Raw genomic sequence first — 25,560 nt, forward strand, 5'->3', positions numbered from 1 at the left:
GTTAATAGGTTTAGAGATAGCGGACTGGGTCGGTCTTCTTAAAACATCTTGAGTCATTTTTTTAACTTCAGTCTATTTATTAAATTAAGTTTCGCACTGGGTATTTTCTGTAATAACCTTATAATATCTGAAATACTTCGTGTTCGTTGATTTCATTGAAATTACAAGTTATATGTAAAAAAACATTTAGACTTTTCTTTTAATAGGACTTAAATACATGAAAACAATTGAAGACTTAAAAAATTGTATGTTTAAAATATTTATACTTTTCTTTTAATATGACTTAAACATATGAAAACATTTAAAGTTAAAAATTGACTTAAGAAGTTATATGTTGAAATCAATAAATAAAATAAAACTAATTTATATATGACTTAAAATTATGAAAACAATTAAAAACAAATGTTGTCCGAGGCGAAAGTGTTTGTCCTAGCACCGAGAATAAATTAATGAGCAAAAAATGCATTAATAAATAAATAAAAACAGATTTATAAAAAGAAAAAAAAAATCCGAAAAATAAAGATTAGATTATTAGCATGGCCTTTCTAAATACAGTATATTGGATAGTAGGATTACTCGAAATTCTCGTGCACGGTCCGCTTTAATACAACCGTCGCTTTTTCAATAGCTCTATTAGGGATATAATCGTATAACCATACTTTCCTGGCAGACATCACTTACCACAGCATCTACCGAACCCCCTAGCAAACAGAAATTTCGTTTGTAACAATATTTTATCTCAGCAACCTATGAATTACAAAGCCGTAGTTTGCTTCAATAACCATGATAACCAAAGAATCTCCTTAGCAACCATCACATTCCTTAGCAATCACATTTGTCTTAGTAAGCATAGGCTGCTTCCCTAGCTACGCATCACATTCGTTAGCAACCATCGGCCTCCTATCTATTAAAAGTCACGTACTTCCTTAGCAATCAAATTTTGTCTTAGAATCCAATGACTTCCTTGGCACTAGCTTGCTTCCCTAGTTTTTCCAGGAATTCAAGTGAGCGATATCAGGGGCCATATTGTCCCTCTTGTTTTTGTTAGGTTTGAATTCATTGGATTCGTATTATTTCTAACCTTCGTACTATTTAAAAAAAAAGTTGGATCTTTTAATATTTTGAGTTCTTCAATAGTGTTGCAAATGAGCCTTTAATCCAATACAGCTACATCTAGTCTACAAGAAAATATTATAAATTAGATGGTTCTAGTGTTGGGAATCGGACAGAAAAAATAATATCGATAATCGGTTTATTTTACAAGAACATTTTCTTTCAGAACACTAAAAAAATAATAATCGGTAGCGGTTACGTCCCTTGTTTCTATAATCGATTGTTAAAATTTCACGATCGATTGTGGCCCACGTTGTCTCCTTTTGATCAATTGTCGATTATAATCGATCATCGGCAAAACACTAGATGGTACCATACCATTACTACGGTATTAAAGAGATTCTAGCGCAGGTATTATGCTGAAAACATTAATTTCGTATTCCTTAATAAAAACCGACAAAGCATGTTCAAGTTGATTGTTCCATTAAAAAAAATCGTCATATCAATTTAATAAGTGACATATCTTTGGCCACATGTCGTGTTATAACACGTTAAGTCGGCAGAAATTTGAAAACATATCGTGGTATAACACGTTAAGTCGACATATCCTTTACCACATGTCGTAGTATAACTCGTTAAGTCGACAGAAAATTGACCACATGTTGTGGTATAACTCGTTAAGTCGACATACATTTGACAACATGTCGTGGTATAACTCGTTAAGTCGACGTAATTTTGACAACATGTCGTGGTATAACTCGTTAAGTCGACAAAACTTTGACAACATGTAGTCGTATAACTTGTTATATCGACGTAACTTTGACAAAATGTCGTGTTATAACTCGTCAAGTCGACATAACTTTGACAACATGTCGTGTTACAACTCGTCAAATCGACATTACTTTGCTCACCTGTCGTGTTAGAACTCGTCAAGTCGACGTAACTTTGGCAACATGTCGTGTTACAACTCGTCAAACCGACATTACTTTGCTAACCTGTCGTGTTAGAACTCGTCAAGTCGACGTAACTTTGGCAAAATGTCGTGGGTCGTGTTAGAACTCGTCATGTCGACATAACTTTGATAACATGTCGTGTTAGAAATCGTCAAGTCGATATAACTTTGACAACATGTCGTGTTAGAACTCGTCAAGTCGACATAACTTTGGTAACCTGTCGTGTTACAACTCGTCATGTCGACATAACTTTGGTAACCTGTCGTGTTACAACTCGTCATGTCGACATAACTTTGGTAACCTGTCGTGTTACAACTCGTCATGTTGACATAACTTTAACAACATGTCGTGTTACAACTCGCCAAGTCGACATAACTTTGACAACATGTCGTGTTACAACTCGTCAAGTCGACATAACTTTGACAACATGTCGTGTTACAACTCGTCAAGTCGACATTACTTTGCTAACCTGTCGTGTTACAACTCGTCATAACTTTGCTAACCTGTCGTGTTACAACTCGTCAAGTCGACATAACTTTGGTAACCTGTCGTGTTACAACTCGTCAAGTCGACATAACTTTGGCAACATGTCGTGTTAGAACTCGTCATGTCGACATAACTTTGGTAACATGTCGTGTTACAACTCGTCAAGTCGACATAACTTTGGTAACCTGTCGTGTTACAACTCGTCAAGTCGACATAACTTTGGCAACATGTCGTGTTACAACTCGTCATGTCGACATAACTTTGGCAACATGTCGTGTTACAACTCGTCATGTCGACATAACTTGGTAACATGTCGTGTTACAACTCGTCATGTCGACATAACTTTGGTAACATGTCGTGTTACAACTCGTCAAGTCGAGGTAACTTTATTAACATGTCGTGTTACAACTCGTCAAGTCGAGATAACTTTGGTAACATGTCGTGTTACAACTCGTCAAGTCGACATAACTTTGGTAACATGTCGTGTTAGAACTTCTTTGTAAAAGTTTACAACTTGATTAACGACACCGTTGCTTACTTTTAAAGGCCTAGTTTGAGGAATGTTTGGCATGACAATCCCCTGCTGTGCATCTCCTGCTATTGCACTGATGTCACCGTAGGGGCCAGTGTCCTGTTTATTTGTTTATTGGCTCAGAGCCATTTAGGGTCCATTTCTATAATAAAACCTCCAAAACTGCACAGCAGGATATTCAGATCGGAGATCTGATAAGACAATTAGGCAATTAGATTTAGATCAATACACAGAGGCTGTGTACAATACACGTTTTTTTTGTGTTTTTTTTTGGGGGGGGGGGGGGGGGGGTTGGGGGGGTCACGAATAGAAGGATAAAACTAGGTCTTTAAAGGTGCATTTTTAATGATGTCCTCATATATTCAAATAAAACCAGTACAGCTAAAACAGTAGTCTCAAATCTTGTAAGCAATACTGCAGATTACAAGTGTATTCGGAAATCCTCCACAGCAATACAGATTTCAAACATAACAACCATGACGTTGACAACGTTTTTGACATTTACTACTACTACTTCTACTACTACTATTACTTACTACTACTACTACTACTACTGCTACTGCTACTGCTACTGCTGCTGCTGCTGCTGCTGCTGCTGCTGCTGCTGCTGCTGCTGCTGCTGCTGCTGCTGCTGCTGCTGCTGCTGCTACTACTACTACTACTACTACTAATAATAATAATAATAATAATAATATCTTTATTTAGAGAAGGCATAAACACATTATGACATAATTACAGGTTCAACCATAACAACATCATAATTACAATGTGGCCTTCTATGAAGAAAAACAAACAAACAAAAACAATATGCATTTGGTAAATCATAAAACATCTGCATCGCACTTATACATTTCTATACAAGAACTTTTGATGTTTTGAATATAATTATTCTATACAAATCATGTTTAATTAACATACCAATTATTTCAATAAACATCATGTACACGCCGACAGACACTCAATAAAACACAACAATTTATAAAACAACAGTTATTTCATTCTTTAAGATAATGAAAAGATGATATACTTTTTAGAAACTAATGATATGCACATTCCAAGGGATGCACTTTGTAATTATGCATCACCGGAGTTTCTTTCAACGACGCGTTTCTTGCCAAGGAAAACGAAATACGAAATTTAACGCGGTTGTTTTCTTTTCTTCTTTAACAATTTGGCTCGTTCAAGATAAACATATCTTGTCTGTTCACTGTCAACGATCAACGATAATAAGTATTCACCCTTTCATTCACTTATTTGTACACGATTTTGTCCACAAAAGAAAACAATAACCTTTAGGAAATAACATATATTTGAAATTAAATATAATTGACCGACAATCTTTGAGGTTTGAGTCTTGAGGTCAATCTTCTCGTCCGTATCGACTGAATCACCCGAGTACATATTCATTAAAGCCTGGTGTCCGAGTTTGAGGCCAAAGAGTTATACACTCCTTTTTGTAAAATGAATGAACGAAAAGATCAACGATTAATTTGAAAAAAAAAATCCGATACCCAAGACATAGTGAAAAGAAGCCGGCCAGGAATCTTTACTGGCTCACCTTGGTACATATTGCACATATCATGAAGTACCCCCAATTTTAGGGGGTCAGTAATGTATTGAGATGTATGTTTTCTGTTTTGGTGTCCAAATATATGATAACATTGCGCATAATGCTTTGAAACAAACCTAACAATGATAAAATACCATTTCAGTCTTCGCCCAGCAACCACAAGCAACGTTAGATAGCCCATCCATCGTATAGTGAGCGGACTTTTATCTTCATCTTAAACGCATAAGGATCGGGACTTCGCTGTCGGCATTTTTTGTCCGCAAGTACCTTCATCATTCGTAGAGACCAGTCTTTATCAGCATACGGCGTTCACCTTCAAATATCTTCACTCGATCTAGAACGATGCTGGTATGCCTGCTGTTGTTGGCGAGCCTGCTTGGCAGCGACGCGACCCTGAGCTTCGACCACCATGACAACGCGGCCCTGGAAGCGTACCTCGTCTCCGTGAACCAGACCTACCCCGACATTACAAATCTGTATCAAATAGGGACAACTGGAAATGGTAAGGGACATTCATTTCAATAGTTTAATGGGAAAAGTTTCGCTCTGTTTTCGGGGAGGAAAGCTGTTCATGTATAGTATGTTCCCTCCGACTCCGTTTAACGGTACACATTATAATTATTTATTTTTTTTGCGATCGAAAGGAAATAGTCATACTTTGGCCGCAATTCCAGGTTGTCTGCTCTATTTCCTATAGTTCGTCAACATTTGACTTTATCGTATTTATTGTGTTTGGTGCATTCGTCAGAATCGATCTGTAGATGAACAGAACATTTGAAAAATCCTCGATTGTCATTGGTCCACACAAAAATGTAAACACCGAGTATATGCAACTGACACTAGTTTAAGCCTTAGTGGAAACACAGACTGACCGCAATTACTCTAGGACACGTGTTTTAGTGCATTCGTCGGAATTGATCAAGGTAAAATTAATGGCAGACAATTTGAACAATTCTCGATTTTTATTGGTCCACTCGAAAGTGCAAATTCAAATTCATTGTGTTATGTTTCCCAATAATGAGTTCATTTAATTCGATTCAACATTCAAAACATTTTTAAAAAAGTAATAAATATTTGTTCCTCATCTCATGATAAAACATTATTATACAACATAAGCATATATACAATAATAAACATGATATGTATGAAAATGAAACGAGAATAAAATAAAGAAGGTTCAATGTAATGCACCAGTCAATTGTAACCGTGGCCCCCTAAGGTCCGGGGGTATACCAGGGATATCCGGGGAAATGGGCCGTGTTTTTACCTTGCAGGTGGCCCCGAAGTGCCGGATGAATGCGGTGGTTTTGTATTCATGCCAAATATAGTCATGCCAAATATAGCGGGGAATGTGCCTTACTTAGGGTCCCTGGGGTGCGGGGGCATTTGGCGGGGATTTTACCATCATTTCGTCTCCGTAGGGCGGGGGTTTTACCCGGGCTTGGCTTGACCGACAGTCAAAGTCCCCGCTATTCCCCGGACCTGGAGGGGCCGTAGTTACAATTGACTGGTGCATAATTCTAATAGTTAAGTTAGTATTAATTAATACATAGATACATAAAACAATGAATTGCATCATACACAGTAGGCCTTACTAAATAATTCCTATTTGAATACAATTAACGATACACATAACAGACACAAACAAACTGAAGTGTATCTTTTCAATCACCATTATATAAACAAATGGTGCAATATCGTCAATTATGAGTAATTATATCGTTACCATAATAACCTGTTGCTTTACACGTGTATGTGACTGTTGAGACGGAAGTGTCAGTTCAGTTTATGGAATCCGATATTTTAAAGAAAAAACATAACGAGATTTGAAAAGTGCATTTACTAGGCTTTTATGTATCGAGTTATAACAAGATCGTATCGTAAGACGGACTTCGATGTTTTCAGCATTTGCGGTTAAATTATTGATGAAAATCTGTTTTCATAAACTAAATTAATGTTATATCTTTTTTTTTAAACAGCGTGGGAATAAATTGTATTTTGAAATACACGCCCTTATAACATCAACGCTACTGGATCCATCATTAAAAAATAAACCGAAAACAATTCAAATTCTGATTGATTTGTTATTTTATCAATTATTAAACGTGACAGTGATGTGGTTTTTAAGGTCTGTTTTCATCTTTATCAAAGATGTAGATGTTTACGATCTTACATGAATTGCCATTTAAATGGACTCTCTCATGTTATAGTAAATGCACTTTTTCCTATGACGAAATTAAAGTGTAGCAATTCATTTTACGTGTCCGTAAGACTAAGATACTGACGGATGGAACTCTTTAACAAACGTTGATATTTAAGTTTTTTTCATATACTCGTTTTTGTTGTTTTTTTGCAATGTCAGTATCAAATAAATATAAATAATCATAATGTTAGTGTTTTAGATGCATTTCCGTGAAATCAAATTTATTTTAAAAAAAACTTAAGCAAGCCCCTTTAATACAAAAAAATCTGAAACGAGTTTAGGAAAAGATATATAGCGATTTTTGTTGAGTTAAATATTCACTTTAAGTGTTCACGAACAAACGCTTTTCCCCTTTTTATTGTTCGCTCAAAAATGATATAAAATGTAAGCTTATATGTAAGCGCGCGTAACATAATTCCGGAACTTACGTTGTTGAAATTGGGTCCCAGCATTATGTGCGTTGACTTCTGATTTGAGCAAGAGAGCGGGCTAACATTTTAAACAGTGAAATATCAAATCGATATTTTCACTGTTTCAACCGTGAACTTTCCTTTTTATTTCACATATAATTCTCTATAACCGTTTGAAAGCATATCATAAAAGGTTGTATTTCATTCCAAACAAGAAACGTAATGTAATAAATCGTTCCCCGAGTCTCACATTTCTAATTATCACGTAGCCAAATTGTACTTATGTCATCACGTTTGTGATACTTGATTAATACTTAGTGGTTTAAAAGCTTCTGAAAGGAGAGCCTTTTGTGAAATAATGATGGATGTATTGATACTTTGATGATAACGTATAACGTTGCATTAGGAAAATAAATTGTGTACCTGAACATCTCTAGCCTACAGGTTGTCGCAAATAACAATTTGTGTTGTTTATTTCGACAAAACATTGATAGATCTGAAATTTTATTACGTATGATATTCTTTTTTCGACATGAAATTGCTTACTGATACTTTGATACGGTTTAAGTTACTTAAGAGTGACATATTGTTTATCTGTATTTACCAAATTAAACGGTTAAATTTGACACATGTCGCATAAACATTGTTTTCGTTTTAGTAAAAACATAATAATAACAACCCTTTAACCATCTTATTGGTCGAGATTATAGTTTGTCTTTTGGCCCAGCCTCTGATAAAAAAATATACCGATTCACCTGATTAACACGAACAACGGCGGACTGCTGATGCACCGAATTAAATGTGCGGCAGCTCTGAAAAATACTGCCATCCAATCGACCAAAGCATAATTTCGACCACTCAAATGAAAACTGTTTGCATTTAAATGAACAAAATACAAACAGAGCTCATTATTTTGCGATAAAGTCCTTACAGAAGTATGTGTTGACACAATGTGAGATGTGATCCATGCCTGACATTTTCTTCATTTAAAAACGTCCATTGAATTTCCTGGTTATTTGCAGGGAAGCCCCTGTGGGTTCTGGCTATTGGAAACTCCACGGAGAGCACGGATCTCCGTCCGCACGTGAAATACATCGGGAACATGCATGGCAACGAGGTAATATACCAACTTAAATATGTATATATATTTACCACATAGAGACGATACCAAATTCATAGTATAAGTACAATATACTCACCCCAAAACGAGATGATAGTAAGTTCATAGTATATGTGAAATGAACTCGCCACAAAAGGAGACACTACCAAATGCATAGTAAAATTTTAATAAACTAACCCAAAAAAGAGACGATACCAAGTTCATATTTTTAGTGTAATATACTAACCGCAAAAAGAGATGATAACAAATTCATATTTTAAGTGTAATAAACTAACCCCAATAAGAGATGATACCAAGTCCATATTTCTAGTGTAATATACTTACCCCAAAAAGAGATGACACCAAATTCATATCATAAGTGCAATATACTACCCCCCCCCCCCAATTATAATACAAAGTTCATATTATAAGTGTAATATACTCACCCAAAAAAGAGATGATACAAAGTACATATTATAGTGTATTATACTCACCCTAAAAGAAACGGTACTACGTTTATGTTATAAGTGTAATATACTCACCATAAAAAAAAACGGTACTACGTTTATATTATAAGTGTATTATACTCACCATAAAAAACGGTACTACGTTTATATTATAAGTATACTACAAGATTACATATTTTATATTTAACTGTTCCTTACTGGAAACTTAATTCCGATTGGTACGTGCTATACAGTATGGGGAAACTCGAAAATGGTCTGTACGCATAAAGTAGTTGTATATGCTTCAAAATTACATAAAGGATAAAGAAAAAAATATCCAAACATTTTAATATAAGGTGCATGTATTGATTTCAAAGATTAGGATTTTGGGTAAACGACATGTACCGTAATGTCCATTGGCTGGTGACGTCGTAACATACGACGACCTTTCATAAAATATTGTCGAGACTTAAAATATTGTATGTAACCATAATTCGAATGGTTTTATCCACCCTGTTGAGTTCACAAGAATTTACCACCGTTTTGCGCTATACAGTCTTTCTCTCGGAAACCGTCCGTTGCCGCCTTTTACACTGCAGTGTTTCGCTTTGATGGTTCTGCTCCTGAAACGCGGTTTCGAACTGTCTGGAAATGTAGCTAACTTGGTGCAAAATTCAGCTGTAGATATTATTGTATCCTAATTAAGTTTTTACTACAGTTTCAAATGTAATGACCCTAGATGTCATTTGTCATTCGCAATCTTTGTTTAACTTAACATTTCCTTATGCCAACCAGTGACACCTGACCAAACAACTGTCTTAACAACGAATGTCACCGGTCTAAACAACAGTTTCATCAACCAATGATAGCCGTCTAAACGACAGGTTTAATTACAGCAGTCCAAACAGCAGTTTTAACAACTACTTAAACCAGTCCAAACAGCAGTTTTAACAACCAATTTCACCAGTCCAAACATCAGTTTTAACAACTACTTAAACCAGTCCAAACAGCAGTTTCAACAACCAATTTCACCAGTCCAAACATCAGTTTTAACAACTACTTAAACCAGTCCAAACAGCAGTTTTAACAACCAATTTCACCAGTCCAAACATCAGTTTCAACAACTACTTAAACCAGTCCAAACAGCAGTTTTAACAACCAATTTCACCAGTCCAAACATCAATTTCAACAACTACTTAAACCAGTCCAAACAGCAGTTTCAACAACCAATTTCACCAGTCCAAACATCAGTTTTAACAACTACTTAAACCAGTCCAAACAGCAGTTTTAACAACCAATTTTACCAGTCCAAACATCAGTTTCATCAACCAATGATAGCCGTCTAAACGACAGGTTTAATTACAGCAGTCCAAACATCAGTTTTAACAACTACTTAAACCAGTCCAAACATCAGTTTCAACAACCAATTTCACCAGTCCAAACAGCAGTTTTAACAACTACTTAAATCAGTCCAAACAGCAGTTTTAACAACTACTTAAACCAGTCCAAACAACAGTTTCAACAACCAATTTCACCAGTCCAAACATCAGTTTTAACAACTACTTAAACCAGTCCAAACAGCAGTTTTAACAACCAATTTTACCAGTCCAAACATCAGTTTCATCAACCAATGATAGCCGTCTAAACGACAGGTTTAATTACAGCAGTCCAAACATCAGTTTTAACAACTACTTAAACCAGTCCAAACATCAGTTTCAACAACCAATTTCACCAGTCCAAACAGCAGTTTTAACAACTACTTAAATCAGTCCAAACAGCAGTTTTAACAACTACTTAAACCAGTCCAAACAACAGTTTCAACAACCAATGACACCAGTCCAAACAGCAGTTTTAACAACTTCTTAAACCTGTCCAAACAGCAGTTTTAACAACTACTTAAACCAGTCCAAACAACAGTTTTAAAAACTTCTAAAACCAGTCCAAACAACAGTTTCAAAAACCAATTTCACCAGTTCAAGCAGCAGTTTTATCAAAAAACACCAGTTCAAACAGCAATCAATTGCACCAGTTAAAACAACAGTTTCACCATCCAATATCACCGGTTCAAACAACCATTCCAATTTACAATGGTACAATACAGTTTCACCAACCACTGGTCCAAACAACATTTTCACCAACCACCAGTCAAAACAACAGTTCCACCAACCAATACCACCGGTACAAACAACCATACCAATTACATCGGTTCAAAACAGTTTCACCAACCACTGGTCAAAACAACAGTTTCACCAACCAATATCACCGGTCCAAACAACCGTACCAATTATATCGTTCCAATACAGTTTCACCAACCACTGGTCAAAACAACAGTTTCACCAACCAATATCATCGGTCCAAACAACCGTACCAATTATATCGGTCCAAAACAGTTTCAATAACCAATAACACTGGTCAAAAGAACTGTTTCACCAACCAATATCACCGGTCCAAACAACCGTACCAATTATATCGGTCCAAAACAGTTTCAATAACCAATAACACTGGTCAAAACAACAGTTTCACCAACCAATATCACCGGTCCAAACAACCGTACCAATTATATCGGTCCAATACAGTTTCAATAACCAATAACACTGGTCAAAAGAACTGTTGACCAACCAATATCACCGGTCCAAACAACCGTACCAATTAATATGGTCCAAAACAGTTCCAATAAACAATAACACTGGTCAAAAGAACTGTTTCACCAACCAATATCACCGGTCCAAACAACCGTACCAATTATATTGGTCCAAAACAGTTTCAATAACCAATAACACTGGTCAAAAGAACTGTTTCACCAACCAATATCACCGGTCCAAACAACCGTACCAATTATATTGGTCCAAAACAGTTTCAATAACCAATAACACTGGTCAAAAGAACAGTTTCAACAACCAATTGCACCAGTCCAAACAACAGTCTCAATAATATCAATCGAAACAATGGTTTCAACGGCCGAATACAAATACAAATTCATACAAATACAAATACATTTGTATAGCGCAAAAAGTATTGTTCAATATTCGATTGCGCTTCACACAGTTCATGGGCTATTTCACACAAGGCTATATACAGTCATTTACACATAAAATCTGGTAGGCTCTTAATTATAAAACAGTCCAAACAAATAAGTTTTCAGTTCCTTTCTAAGAGTAAGTTCACTTTTAATGTGTTTTATGTCTCTAGGAAGAGCATTCCACCATTTTGGCCCAGCCACAACAAGTGATCTGTCAGCAATTCTGGTTCTGGTTCTTGGAACAATAAATTGAAAGTCATCAGAAGATCTTAGTCTGTATTTTCCCTGAACACGGTTTAACAAAGACCTCAAATAAGATGGAGCTGTTCCCTGCACAATACGGAACACAATGACAAGAATTTTAAACATAATTCTTGCCCTCACAGGTAGCCAGTGAAGGGATTTGAGGACTTCGGTAGTTGGATGACCGCAACTTTCTGAAGTCTGTTAATCTGATAGGCAGGGATTTCCGTAAATAATCCATTGCAAAAGTCAATATGAGAATGAATAAGCCCGTTCACCATTATCTCTGTTGATTTTTGTGAAAGGTGTTTACGAATTTCTTTCAGATTTCTAAGCTGAGCATGCGCAATCTGACATTTTTTTCTGATATGCATGTCAAAATTAAGAGTACTTTCCATATGTACACCCAAATCTCTGACATTATTAACACATTTTACTGATGATCCACCAACACTCACACTTGAAATGTTAAGTTTTGCTAGCTGATGTTTAGTGCCATACATGATAATTTCTGTTTTTGAGTTATTCATTTTCAACTTAAAATTTGTCATCCACACAATTATATCATTGAGACAATCATTTAGCATTTCAAGCACATTCGCCTCAATTAGTGCATTTCCAGCTTGAATTCTGAAAGCAATTTTATGATCATCAGATACACCATTCTAAACAACAGTTTACACTTAATTTGTTTTCTATAATTTATTATTTTATATGTTCATGAATGATCACCCCATAAAACGGTTAAATACGGTTATAACAGTGAATGAATAGGAACATAAATTGTTGAATAAGAGAACATAAATAAATTTAAGACCATGGTGTTTATTGTTAGGCGTTCTAAAACTCTTCAAAAAGGCATTGTTTCCATATATTATCAGTGCGCAGTACAGCTGTGTTTCTTTTTATAGGTAACTTGTTATCCATTTATTTATTTACATTTTGTCAAGGGTTCTAAAACTCTTCAAAGATGGAATTCTTCCCATATCTCATCAGTTTGAAGTACAGCCCTGGTAAATAATATAGAAAACTTGATATCCTTTTATGTGTTTACAACAGTGTATTTGGCTATATAATGTATGATAAGTGAGAATAATATCGAAGTACGTTGTAAACTTTTTTGAGGGTTGCAGTATACGTTATGTAGGCCAATTAAACGCCTTGGGGATTCTAAAAAATATAAGTTATATTATATATATATATCAGTGTGTGTATACCACGTGAAAAATTACGTCATATATGCAACGTCGGAAGGCAATATTTTGCTTAAAATGAAGATTTTGAACCAAAATAACTTTTCCTTTTCTTCACCATTTTAAATGAAATTAAACTTAAATGAAACTTATGTTTTGACAGTGCGTCATCAGGCGGCGGTAATATGTGAAAAGGTTTGTCTAAGTGTTTTAAGAAAGTAAACCCTCAATCAAATTCTGGTAAAAGACTGAAGGTGGGGATCTGTAAGTGGCGTAGGCTGCGCTTTATTTCATTTTAAATTTATATTTATATTCACCACTGGCTCAAACGTTTATTTTTTACAATTGTTTAAGAACGCGAATAACCAAACAAAAAAAGAAAATTGTCGTGGTATTATGCATATATAAGATATAGATATAAGATGCAGATTTTGCACATTCATGAAGCGCATTAGAGCTTGTTGTTTGACTGGCCATATATTTTCTCAATAGGAACACCTCCGCCATTTTCCATCAATAACAGCCTCGTGTGTATGCCATTACATCAGTAAAAGTAGTTCGTAAAATTTTAAATAATGTCATTAATTAATTGTAGTATTTTGACATGTATTTTGTGTAACAAAATTTGAATGTATTGCCAGTAAAGAGTATTATTGAATAAATAATTAAAATTCACAAGAGTAAAGACATTATGTTTAATTTGTAAAACTGTAAATTGAAATAATTACGCAATCTACTTGCAGCGTAGTTAAATATAAAGATTTCTGACCTTGTAAACCGTCCATATACATTCTAGGTTGATTTCGATTGAAAATGGCTGAGGTGCTCCGAATGATATTTTCTACGTTTCATTACTTTAATTTCATGGTAAAAACGTTTTGGTTGTAATAGATTTCGCGTTTATCTTTGTTTTAAGATTTTTTTAGAAAATTATCGAGATTTTTTTTTACAAATGAAAAACCCAGGTACAACTCAACCCACAGAGGAACGCACATTTTCGTTCAGAAAAGAAAAAAATATATATATTTACATTCGCACTTGATTTATTGAACGATAACATTTAAATTTCTATACATATAAATTTGTATATCTATTGATACATGAACTGTTACTTTATTCAGCATTACGTTATCTCCACATGATTAAACTACAACCTATTTTGCCATGTACATTGTGTACATTTTTATTGCAATCGCTTTAATAGACCATAAAAACATTGCATTGACATGTTTTGTTGTGTGTGTTTTTTCTTCAATATTGTATAAGTTACTGGGTTAGTAGGTGACTCGATATGGGATATACGGGGCAAAGGAAATCATATCCTGCGCCTCGTTTATCCCATATCGGTCCCCTACTAACCCTGTAACCTATATATCACGTCGACAACCTGTAACATGTCTAAATGTTTCATTTATTCATCGGAATATTCATCGGAATCGAAAAAAAGACGTGATATTGGTACGATATAAAATTGGTGACCCAATATGGAAAAATATGGGGTCACCACGTGACCAGTCCTGGACCAATAGCGTTGCGTCATTTATGTGTGAGGCGTGATATTATTAGTTATTTGGTCTGTTACTGACCCACTACGGAAAAATTGGGGTGGGGGGGGGGTCTGTGAAATTAATGGGGGTCGAGGCGTTTTTGTCGACTAATGACTTTACTGACCCACTATAGAAAAAGAGTGGGTACCATGTGACTTCTCTTAGCCAATGAAAAGGTCAGAAACTAGTGGGAGGTGAAATAAAAACACATGTCCGATTGTGTAATATATTCCGATGATGACTATATGATTTCTTACCTTCGTTATTAAGTCGTTATTATATGCTTCTAATATGTAAAAGGAGCATGATTATAACAAAACACCCTTTTCATGGACGCAGGTTGTCAGTCGGGAGATTTTACTCCACCTGATAGAGCTGTTTGTGACGTCATATGGCCAAAACGCGACGCTGACGAGGTTCCTCAACACGACCACCGTCCACATCATGCCGACAATGAACCCAGACGGCTACTCGAATGGTATCGTCGGGAAGTGTTTGGGATACGACGGCAGGTAAAGCTAAATTAAAAAAATATATGCGTGGTTCACGTCACAACAGTATAAATATATATTTAAATTATATATGACGTCAGCGGTCCATATCATATTTTTGGCTGGTCCGGACCTCGCCAAAAATATAATATGGGCCGCTGACGTCATTCAAGTGGTAAGTACGGCTTGCTTTTTTCATAAAGGCGAAAAATTGTCGCAAGGAAATACTATTAGCTTTGCTAAATAAAACACATCTAAATCGCTTTTTAAAAATATTGAATGGTAACATAAAATGTCGCTTGGTATCAAGACAAGTATACACATGTACGTTTCTTGTAGTGGATACCAGTTATGTCGCACAACAACCTGTCGAGCTAATGTTGTATTAGAAAAAAAAAAGATTCTTTATTTATGACACAGATGTTGACTTATTCCAGGGGGAACAAGAACAACGTGGATCTAAACCGAAACTTCCCTGACCTCATCTTCGACAAGTCCGTGAAACCTGTACAAATAGAAACACAGGCGGTCATGGATTGGCTGCCAGAACACTCCTTCGTCCTGTCCGCTAACCTACACGGTGGAGCCATGGTCGCCAACTACCCTTGGGATCTCTACCTCGAAAGCAGTACGGTCTTGCACTACTTAAGTTTATATGTTATATACTATTGATGAGAGTGAAATCGACTATAAACTACTTTATGATGATAATTTTTGTACTTTATAAATAATCTTTGGGGTTATTTCTTTAAGATCTTAGCCTTTCCTCAATATGATTTAACCATTGCAGGTGATACGCCTCCGGGATCGGGTATTTCTCCGTGTCCGGATGACGACACTTTCCGCTTCCTGTCGCTCACGTACGCCCGTTCGCACAAAACAATGGCGGCCCTTAACGGCACGGAGTGTACGGGGGACTTCTTCCAGGACGGCGTAACGAACGGCGCGGACTGGTACCCTATTGCAGGTAACGTTATTACGTATATTTATGCACCAGTCAATTGTAACCACGGCCCCCAAGGTCCGGGGGTATACTGGGGATAGCCGGGGAAATAGGCCGTGTTTTTACCATCCCGGTGGCTCAGCAGTGCCAAGTGGAATGTGCCTTACTTAGGGTCCCTGGGGTGCGGGGGCATTTGGTGGGGATTTTACCATCAGTTCGTGCCCGCAGGGCGGTGGTTTTATCCGGGCTTGGCTAGACCGAAAGTCAAAGTCCTCGTTTTTTTCCGGACCTGGAGGGGCCGTAGTTTCACTTGACTGGTGCATTAGTTCCATTCCAATTTTCAGAAGATTTTTATGCACGTTATTTGTTTGCGTTAAGATGCACTCTTAAGATCTACCACAATTTATATAATTGTTTCTATATAAAGATATACTAGAAAGGATGAATAAATGTCGAAAACAATGGGTCTTATGATGGATACCTAGTTTAGTTGGAAAGAAAGGTGCTGAAACACGGTATTTCTAACTTATAATGATATGATAGGAGATGGCAGTAAATCTTTTAGCATTCACCAATTATTTAATATTTTGCGTTTTCAGCTATGAAATACAGTTACAATTTTGTTATCAGTAATTAATATTTTCAATAAATGCATTATTTAGTAAGTAGTTAAAGGTTTATCTCTCACAATTTATGGTTGTTATATAAGTGTATGTATTGATTTTAAATAAGAGTGAATACATGGTATGGGAATTGAAACTTTGAAATTTGTATGTGCATGGATTTAATTCTACATTCGCACGGTGACTCAACATTATGATTAGATGTGTTTTCCATGAAACGTATTTCAATCGCGTTTATGATGGCTGACTGGTGGCCATATTTGATGTTGTCATCATTTTGCGGAGCAAGCTTCTTTTTCGGTTTTATGCTTCATCGTTTTGATATTTCACATAAATAATCCTCTTGAGCAGGCGATATGCTTGACATGATTATGGCCAACTTGCCGTATTTAAGTTTGCCTTAAGTTGTTAACATCATCGTTGTAAATTTTCAAATCTTTACTGCTCTGGAAGTTTCACGGAAACACTTGTGAACAGCAGTATTTCAAACAAGATTTGGAACAAGTGCTTCAGCAAGACTTACTTTATATAAATATATGAACCCATCGCCAAATAGTTTACGTTTAAAACTTAACTACGGTGCCCTCAACAACGTTTTCAACTTAAAATAAGTTCTGAACAATTGGCCCAATGATTTGAATGCAAGCTTATAAGAGATAAGGTTACCTTATATTGGTCGTAATCAAATCCTCTTGCGTACCGCTTATGACGTCACGATTTTAATCAGATTGCTCAACTCTGCTTACAGGAGGTATGCAAGACTACAACTATATAAAGGAGGGGATTTTCGAGATCACGCTTGAGGTCGCGTGCTGCAAATTCCCCCAGGCGGACACACTTCCGGGTTTCTGGACCGCCAACAAGGACGCCCTCGTCAACTACCTCCTCGAGGCACATAAAGGTTTGTAATGGGCCGACCTTATGGTAATTTAGTTTCAAAGACAAACATCACATTGAACCGCCAATTGTCGAAACAAAATATAAAGCTGTAAGAAACGCATAGTTTAGTTGCTAAAGTTAATTTTAACATAGATCTAGATTGAAATGCAAACTTTCACTCTGTACTTTACATGCCGTCAGTATACTGCCTTGGTTGTTAGAAAAAAACGCACACTCATTTTCGCATGTTTCATTACAGGTGTGAAGGGCTACATATTGGACGAAAATAACAATGCTATTGACGGGGCGGAGTTGACCATCTCAGGCCGAGAAGGTGTGCCCTTCATGTCAAAACATGGCGGACAGTACTTCCGTCTTTTGATGCCTGGATCATACACGTTGAATGTAAGCACAGAACTTGGCTAAACTGACTGTAAGCGTTGTCATAAAGGTTATTTACTTTGACAACGTTCAGTAACTAAGCGTTCCATGTTTGAGCAAAGTCATTTGAAAGGAATGAACTCCTGCTTTGGTGTCATATTTATAATATCTGTCATGTGTTTTCGTTCCGGATCGAAAAATCCGACCCGAGGGCACCTGCGTTGCCAGGTAACGAGGCTTGCCGAGTTACCGGCTACGCAGCGTGCCCGAGGGTCGGATTTTTCGATCCGGAACGGACACACATGATAGATATTTTTTCTAGCATACCTTGAATTACACTTTTTTTGTGAAAAAAAATGCATAGAAAAGCGCAGTTTTGTAAATTTCACCAAAAAGAATGTGCGATGATGTTAGCTGACGTCATGACGCGCATTAATATTTATTCACTGCATACGTCAAGAAGTTCCTTTAGTATCACGTCTTTTAAGGGTTATTTTGTTTTGTTTTGATGGTGTGTTTTTGTAAAGTTAATAGTTTTGGAACTCATCTATTGATATGTCATAATTATGGTTACATTAAATGTAAAATAAAAGAAATGAAAAGTATTACGTCACAGCGCGTGACTCATCTGGCATGGGGGGATGCCAGATGGAGTTTTCCAGCACGGCTTAATTCACCGGAAATGCCTATCCGGTGTGCTAGAATACCTGAACTACGTTTACTGATATTTAACCTAAAAATATTTATTTTTTCTTCAGACTTGTCAAGGGGGTCACTCCTACCAACGATCTAGCATAAAATAAATATATTTTTCTATATTTGAAATTATGAATAAGTAGTTCAGGTCATATGACACGAAAGAAGGGGTTCATTCCTATCAAATGATTGTGTCTTTGAGGGTGTTGTTTGCGTATTCGTCTACACATGATCTCCCATATCGGAACGATAACATATATATTTGGGGTAACCGTTTTATAAGTACCGTACAGAATAATAACAAAGCTTTTCGATTATACCGAACGCTATTGATATTCGGAGCTCCTCGGCCATTTTATCGAAAACAACCTCGGATGTATTTGGACGGTTTACATACTCAAAAAGTGGTACGTTTAAGTCCGCTGCAAGTAGATCGCGTAGTAATTTTTTTAGCAGTTAAACTTTATGACATTACTCTTGGGAATCTGTGGGATTCTTAATTATGTTTGCAATAATACACTTCACTGGCAATTAATTTAAACGTAGATCAATAAATACAACTCTAAAACACTACATTTAATATATGATATAATTCAAAATATTACGAACTACTTCAACTGATGTACCGGCATACATCAGAAGTTGTTTTCAATAAAAATGGCCGAGGAGTTCCGAATGCACTTATACCGAAGGCTATTGATTGAACGTCGTCCTTGACTATATGGAACATAACAAATACAGCACCCGGTAGCGTCGTGGTTGAAACCACACACTCGCGCTGAAACGTTCGTGTATAATTTCAATAACTCGAGACTTAGGTGTTGTAACTATTACCTACAGCGTATGTCGTCAGAGTGTCTAACACCTTCTTATACCAGAGTATAGTGAAAAATAATAATATCATATTTTTAACATACTCTTATCCAATTATATTGATTTTCACGCGCTGAGCGTAGAAATGTCAGTAAAACTGTTGAAGTCCTGTACATTGTTCACGTTACTATCTGCCAATTGGTTCTCATTTTTCAGGTCCATTATAACAACACCACGACAAGCAAAGCCTTCAAAGTAATAGATGGATCTGTGACTCGACTTGACGTACAGATAAACCATGGATCGACCGGAAGCGGAAATTCTCTCCAGGCGTCTGTAGCAGCGTTCCTTTTTGCTGTGTTCGCCAGTATATCCACGCTATTGGACTAGTTGTCAAAACGAACTGTGATCAACTGTTTGTCATCTACAATGTTATACCGTATTAAAGGAGCTGAATATAGATTCAAACAAAGAAAAGCACATCATTTGTGTACAGATAAAAGTTTAAGCGATATTTTGGCGCATTTTAAAAGGGTGGATTTGTGGTCACGTAGCTATTAATTAAATATATACATATTATTAAAGCTAATACTTTTTTAATCAGAACACAATCATATCATTTTGTTTTGCTTTGATCATTTAAGTTAAATTCGTTAAACATAACAATGTTTTAATATTAAAAAAAAAAAACATTTATTTTTTCATCAACCTATCTCAGACAGATGTTATACAGGTATTCATATTAAAGGTATATGAGAGATTGCGAAATACTACTCGTACGTTTAATGGAGTAAATGCATGCCTGCTTTAACATACAGTGTTAACGCAAAAAGCAGAAGCAAAGAAGCATATCTGCTAAAGCACGTTTGTTGAAGTCTGAGGCTTGTAACGTTACGTCAATGAACCGCGTTTGCTTACGCAACGTCACTTGTAACTTTAAACATTGCTAAATGTGAGCTTTGTTTTATGACCGTATTGAACAGTTATTGCTGTCTCGTCAATTTGGAGGAATTACCTTTTAATGTTACTTTTACCTTACCCTGAATTGTTATGCTTCGAGCATTTGAAACGGTATTTTTTTAACATTTGTGCTATAAGAACAGACTCTTAAATATATGTAGTGAATTGTAACTTAGATGTCATTACTGTGTACCTTCCTCGAGCCTTCTAATACCTGTTGTTGTTGTTGTTGTTGTTGTTGAGTTTATAAAGGTCTGCCCGCGCCCTATAATGGCTGCATTATGGCTTGACCCCGTCACATCCCCAAGTGTGACTTAAACAGAATTTTGAATCCAAAGGGGGAGTTTTACCCCCATCGGTTGATGGGATATTCGCCAAAGGAGTAATTTTGTACCCAAAATGCCGCGAAACCTGCGATGAATGACATCTAGATTGGCCCCACAGCTCTTCTAATACCTGTATGACGTTGATATCTTTTTTATATCCTGCATATCGACTACGCACTTTAAACGCGTACTAAGTACACAAACCTGGATGACGTAGTACACAAAAAGTAGTTTTTGAAAAAGACATGTTTTAACTCAAACCTTTACTGAAGACATGTAACCCCCAACAACTTAGACAGCGGTTATTTTTGGAGCTTTTTACTGGTTTTATGAAGCTGATCAGTAATTTATTAAAAAAAGAGTGGTGATTATTCTAGTGTAGTTTTACTGCATTAATTACAGTTAAATGTATATCAAAAACCGAAGCAAACCCACTTAAGAAGGAACTTCACTTTGGTAAGCAGAGATATCGAAGATGAATAAAAACGATTATCATAAACTGTTTGAATTTTGCAAAAATAGGAAGAAAAGTCTCGAAATATATTGTTGTTGTTTTTGTTGTTTGTTTTTTTTACTTTTTAATGGACTGTATTTTGTTTACAGTATGCTTACTAAAACTAGATAATGATGTACCATAGCATTTCAATGAAACGCGGAAATAGACAACGGGTTAGCCCAAAACAAAATGGTCCGTATTATATACTCTAGAAGAAAAATATTGTTATCAGCATTAGATGTCCTCTGATACATGTACTTGAACATTCGGAACTCCTCGGCCATTTTCCATCGAAAACAACCTCGGATTCATGCCGGTACACAGTATAAGTAGTTCGTAAAATTTTGTTTAAAATTATTTATTAAATATAGTCTTTTAACGTGTATTTTTATATCAAGTTTAAACTGATTGCCGATAAACGTGTATCATAGCAAACATTATTAAGATTCCCAAGAGTTTAGTCATTAAGTTTAATTGCTAAATTGAAATTACTACTCGATCTACATGCATCGTAGTTAAATGTAAATATTCCTGACATTGTAAACCGTCCATATACGTTCGAGGTTGTTATCGATAGGAAATGGCTGAGGAGTTCTGAATGGTACATGAATTGTAGTTGTGTTTTCTTCATAACTGCATTATATATGATTTTGTTTTATGGAAATGTTTGAATAATTATGATTGTCGAATTTTATGTCGTTACGGTAGTAATTTACTTTTATACATATACTCATATCTTTGTATGATTGCGTGACGTACAATCTGCATGTAGTGCTCTTTTCATGCCATTTATCGGTCAGTATTAAACATTCATATGGTTCGATGTGTGTGTGAGCTCGTCTGAATTAGAAAACAGCATGTTTATGCACTAGTCAATTGTAACCACGCCCCCCCCTCCCCCCCAAGGTCCGGTGGTATACCGGGGATAGCCGGGTAAATGGGCCGTGTTTGTACCTTTCAGGTGGACCCGCAGTGCCGGGTGAATGCGGTGGCTTTGTCTTCGCGCAAATATAGCGGAGAATGGGTCCCTAGGGTGCGGGGCATTTGGTGGGGATTTTACCATCAGGTCGTCCCCGTCCCCGGATATTACCCGGGCTTTGCTGGACCGAAGGTCAAAGTCCACGCTATTCCCCGGACCTGGGGGTGGGGCGTGGTTACAATTGACTGGTGCATTACATACTGGTATAGCCATGATGTCGTAGAAGTTGGCGTCATGCAAAACCCTTAGTTTTGATTATTTTCGGAAGCCGTCCAAGATAGTATATGGAACTTGGTGTACATGTAAAGTTTTGACAATGCACATGTGTATGGGGAGTGACATTTGACTGAAAATAGTTCAGTTTAATCATAGCGGTTGTTCTATACTGAAAAAAAAATAGATAGGCGTTGACATGTTCTACGTGGTGCTTTTGTTATACCTGGGATTCGTCTGCAAACATGCTTTGACTGTGTTCGTCTTTTGAACATATGATTTGTTGTCTCTATGTATTCAGATAAAATGTATTTTGTACAATGCCATTTGTTTTCCATTCATCTCCTCAAGAATCAAAGTAAATGGGCATATCCATGATATGACGTTAGAGAGATTGCGTTTTAGGGGTTGGAAAATGGGGGGGGGATAAGTTATTACGTGAGCCCCGACTACCAGGAACCCTCAAAATATGCTTTTAAATTACCTTTTATTTGCTTTGGGGGTCCACCTTCTACAAAACTTGGGATAATAGTGGTTTAAACCAATGCGATTAGATGGAACTTACGCATATTTTGTTCTATGATATTGACTTGAAAAGTTATTTTTCCATTGGTAAACTGAGTCTTTTTCCAATGGGAAGCTCTTTTGAAAATCAGTCCGTTCCTTAGGTAATTAAGTAAGGTTCCACTGTGATCCGCCCGAAAATTACTCTACCTACGCAACTTGTTCTGGATCATCATTTGACCAATGATACAAATATATTGTATGTTAAAACGTTGGCACATTCTTGCATTCTTACTGAACACGACTGTCAACATCAACAAGCGGATTTTCAGAACTTTGTTAAACTCCTTTGGCGAATACCCCCACCAAGCGGTAGGGTTGACTTCAAAGTTTATTTAAATCACCCTTGGAGATGTGACAGTGTCAAGCTATAATGCAGTAATTCTAGGGCGCGGTCAGTCCTTCAGAATCAAGCTATAATGCAGCAATTCTAGGGCGCGGCCAGACCTTCGGAATCAAGCTATAATGCAGCAATTCTAGGGCGTGGCCAGACCTTCGGAATCAAGCTATAATGCAGCAATTCTACGGCGCGGTCAGACCTTCGGAATCAAGCTCTAATGCAGCAATTCTAGGGCGCGGCCAGACCTTCGGAATCAAGCTATAATGCAGCAATTTTAGGGCGCGGCCAGACCTTCGGAATGAAGCTATAATGCAGCAATTTTAGGGCGCGGCCAGACCTTCGGAATCAAGCTATAATGCAGCAATTCTAGAGCGCGGCCAGACCTTCGGAATCAAGCTATAATGCAGCAATTCTAGAGCGCGGCCAGACTTTCGGAATCAAGCTATAATGCAGCAATTCTAGAGCGCGGCCAGACCTTCGGAATCAAGCTATAATGCAGCAATTCTAGGGCGCGGCTAGACCTTCGGAATCAAGCTATAATGCAGCAATTCTAGGGCGTGGCCAGACCTTCGGAATCAAGCTATAATGCAGCAATTCTAGAACGCGGTCAGACTTTCGGAATCAAGCTATAATGCAGCAATTCTAGAACGCGGTCAGACCTTCAGAATCAAGCTATAATGCAGCAATTCTAGGGCGCGGCCAGACCTTCAGAATCAAGGTATAATGCAGCAATTCTAGAGCGCGGTCAGACCTTCAGAATCAAGCTATAAATAATAATGCAGCAATTATAGAGCGCGATCAGACCTTTAGAATCAAGCTATAATGCAGCAATTCTAGGGCGCGGCCAGACCTTCAGAATCAAGCTATAATGCAGCAATTCTAGAGCGCGGTCAGACCTTCAGAATCAAGCTATAAATAATAATGCAGCAATTATAGAGCGCGATCAGACCTTCAGAATCAAGCTATAATGCAGCAATTCTAGGGCGCGGCCAGACCTTCAGAATCAAGCTTTAATGCAGCAATTCTAGGGCGCGGCCAGACCTTCAGAATCAAGCTATAATGCAGCAATTCTAGGGCGCGATTAGACCTTCAGAATCAAGCTATAATGCTATAAGAAGAAGACTCATTTGATGAAACCAGGTAACGAATACTCAGGCGTCTCTTTAGCTATAAGTTTCTTTAATATGTTTACATTTATTATTCAATTAAAACAACGCTTTGAAATACCAACAATTTATTGCTCACGAGGTACTAATGACGTCAAGTTCTCTTTGAATTTGAACAATTTATTGATTACGAGTCAACAATGAAGTCGAGCTCTCTTTGAATTTCCATCAAGAATAATATTTGTAAAGATATGCTAGATATGAAAAGACTGCTAACTGTTCCCTTATATCACACCTGATGCCAAACAAACTACGGACTGAGAATTATTATCCAGTAACTATTGTACCGTTTATGCCGCTAAATCGTTTTGCAAACAGTATTGTACAGTCCCATATCTGAAAGGCAACAAGTATAAGTTATAGATACAGTACGAGACTGTATCTGACTTATACTACGATAAGTGTATTGCAAAAAATGCATTAACAAACAAATAAATAAATACAGATTTATTAATAGATAAATAGAAATATTTATCCCAAAGATAAACATCAGATTATTATCATTGCCTTTCTAAAGACAATGTATCGGCTAGTTGGATTACTCGAAATTCCGTGCACGGTGGTCCGCTTACAAAAGACACGTTTTTAACAGTTCTGCTGGGGATATAATCGTATAATGGGCATAATCGTTCTATACCTACCGTGCTGATACAGCACAACGCTATTCACTTAAACCGAACGTTATTTATTGAAAGTTGTCATTGACAACTTCCTATTTAAATAATACGCCGCTGATTGTTAGGCGGATCTGCGGTCTAGTGGTAACACACGTGACTATCAATTCAGGGGTCGCAGGTTCGTTTACCCGTTGAATCACTAAAAATACTAATCGTCTTCCGGGAGGGACGTTAAATGGGGGTTCCCGTGTGACAGTGTTATACACTGGTATACGTTTAAGAACCATGGTAGCTCTAACCAGGGTTAAATTCTGTATGT

The 25,560-nt window shown here is 36.8% G+C and overlaps 1 protein-coding gene across 3 annotated transcripts in view; it reads left to right on the forward strand.

Moving 5' to 3' along the window:
- The window catches only part of LOC128207267 (carboxypeptidase M-like), a 40,489-nt gene extending 17,682 nt beyond the window's left edge, over window positions 1–22,807 (forward strand). For all 3 annotated transcript variants that reach the window (XM_052910096.1, XM_052910095.1, XM_052910097.1), the window contains exons 2-9: window positions 4,737–5,096; window positions 8,230–8,324; window positions 15,094–15,266; window positions 15,683–15,873; window positions 16,036–16,212; window positions 17,560–17,712; window positions 17,950–18,095; window positions 19,797–22,807. In XM_052910096.1, the coding sequence (XP_052766056.1) occupies window positions 4,937–5,096; window positions 8,230–8,324; window positions 15,094–15,266; window positions 15,683–15,873; window positions 16,036–16,212; window positions 17,560–17,712; window positions 17,950–18,095; window positions 19,797–19,970 (1,269 nt within the window). In that variant the 5' untranslated portion in view covers window positions 4,737–4,936 and the 3' untranslated portion in view covers window positions 19,971–22,807. The remainder of the gene's footprint in view (window positions 1–4,736; window positions 5,097–8,229; window positions 8,325–15,093; window positions 15,267–15,682; window positions 15,874–16,035; window positions 16,213–17,559; window positions 17,713–17,949; window positions 18,096–19,796) is intronic.
- Window positions 22,808–25,560: the final 2,753 nt, after the last annotated feature.

This window comes from Mya arenaria, chromosome 11 (assembly GCF_026914265.1).
Source record: "Mya arenaria isolate MELC-2E11 chromosome 11, ASM2691426v1".
Classification (NCBI taxonomy): domain Eukaryota; kingdom Metazoa; phylum Mollusca; class Bivalvia; order Myida; family Myidae; genus Mya; species Mya arenaria.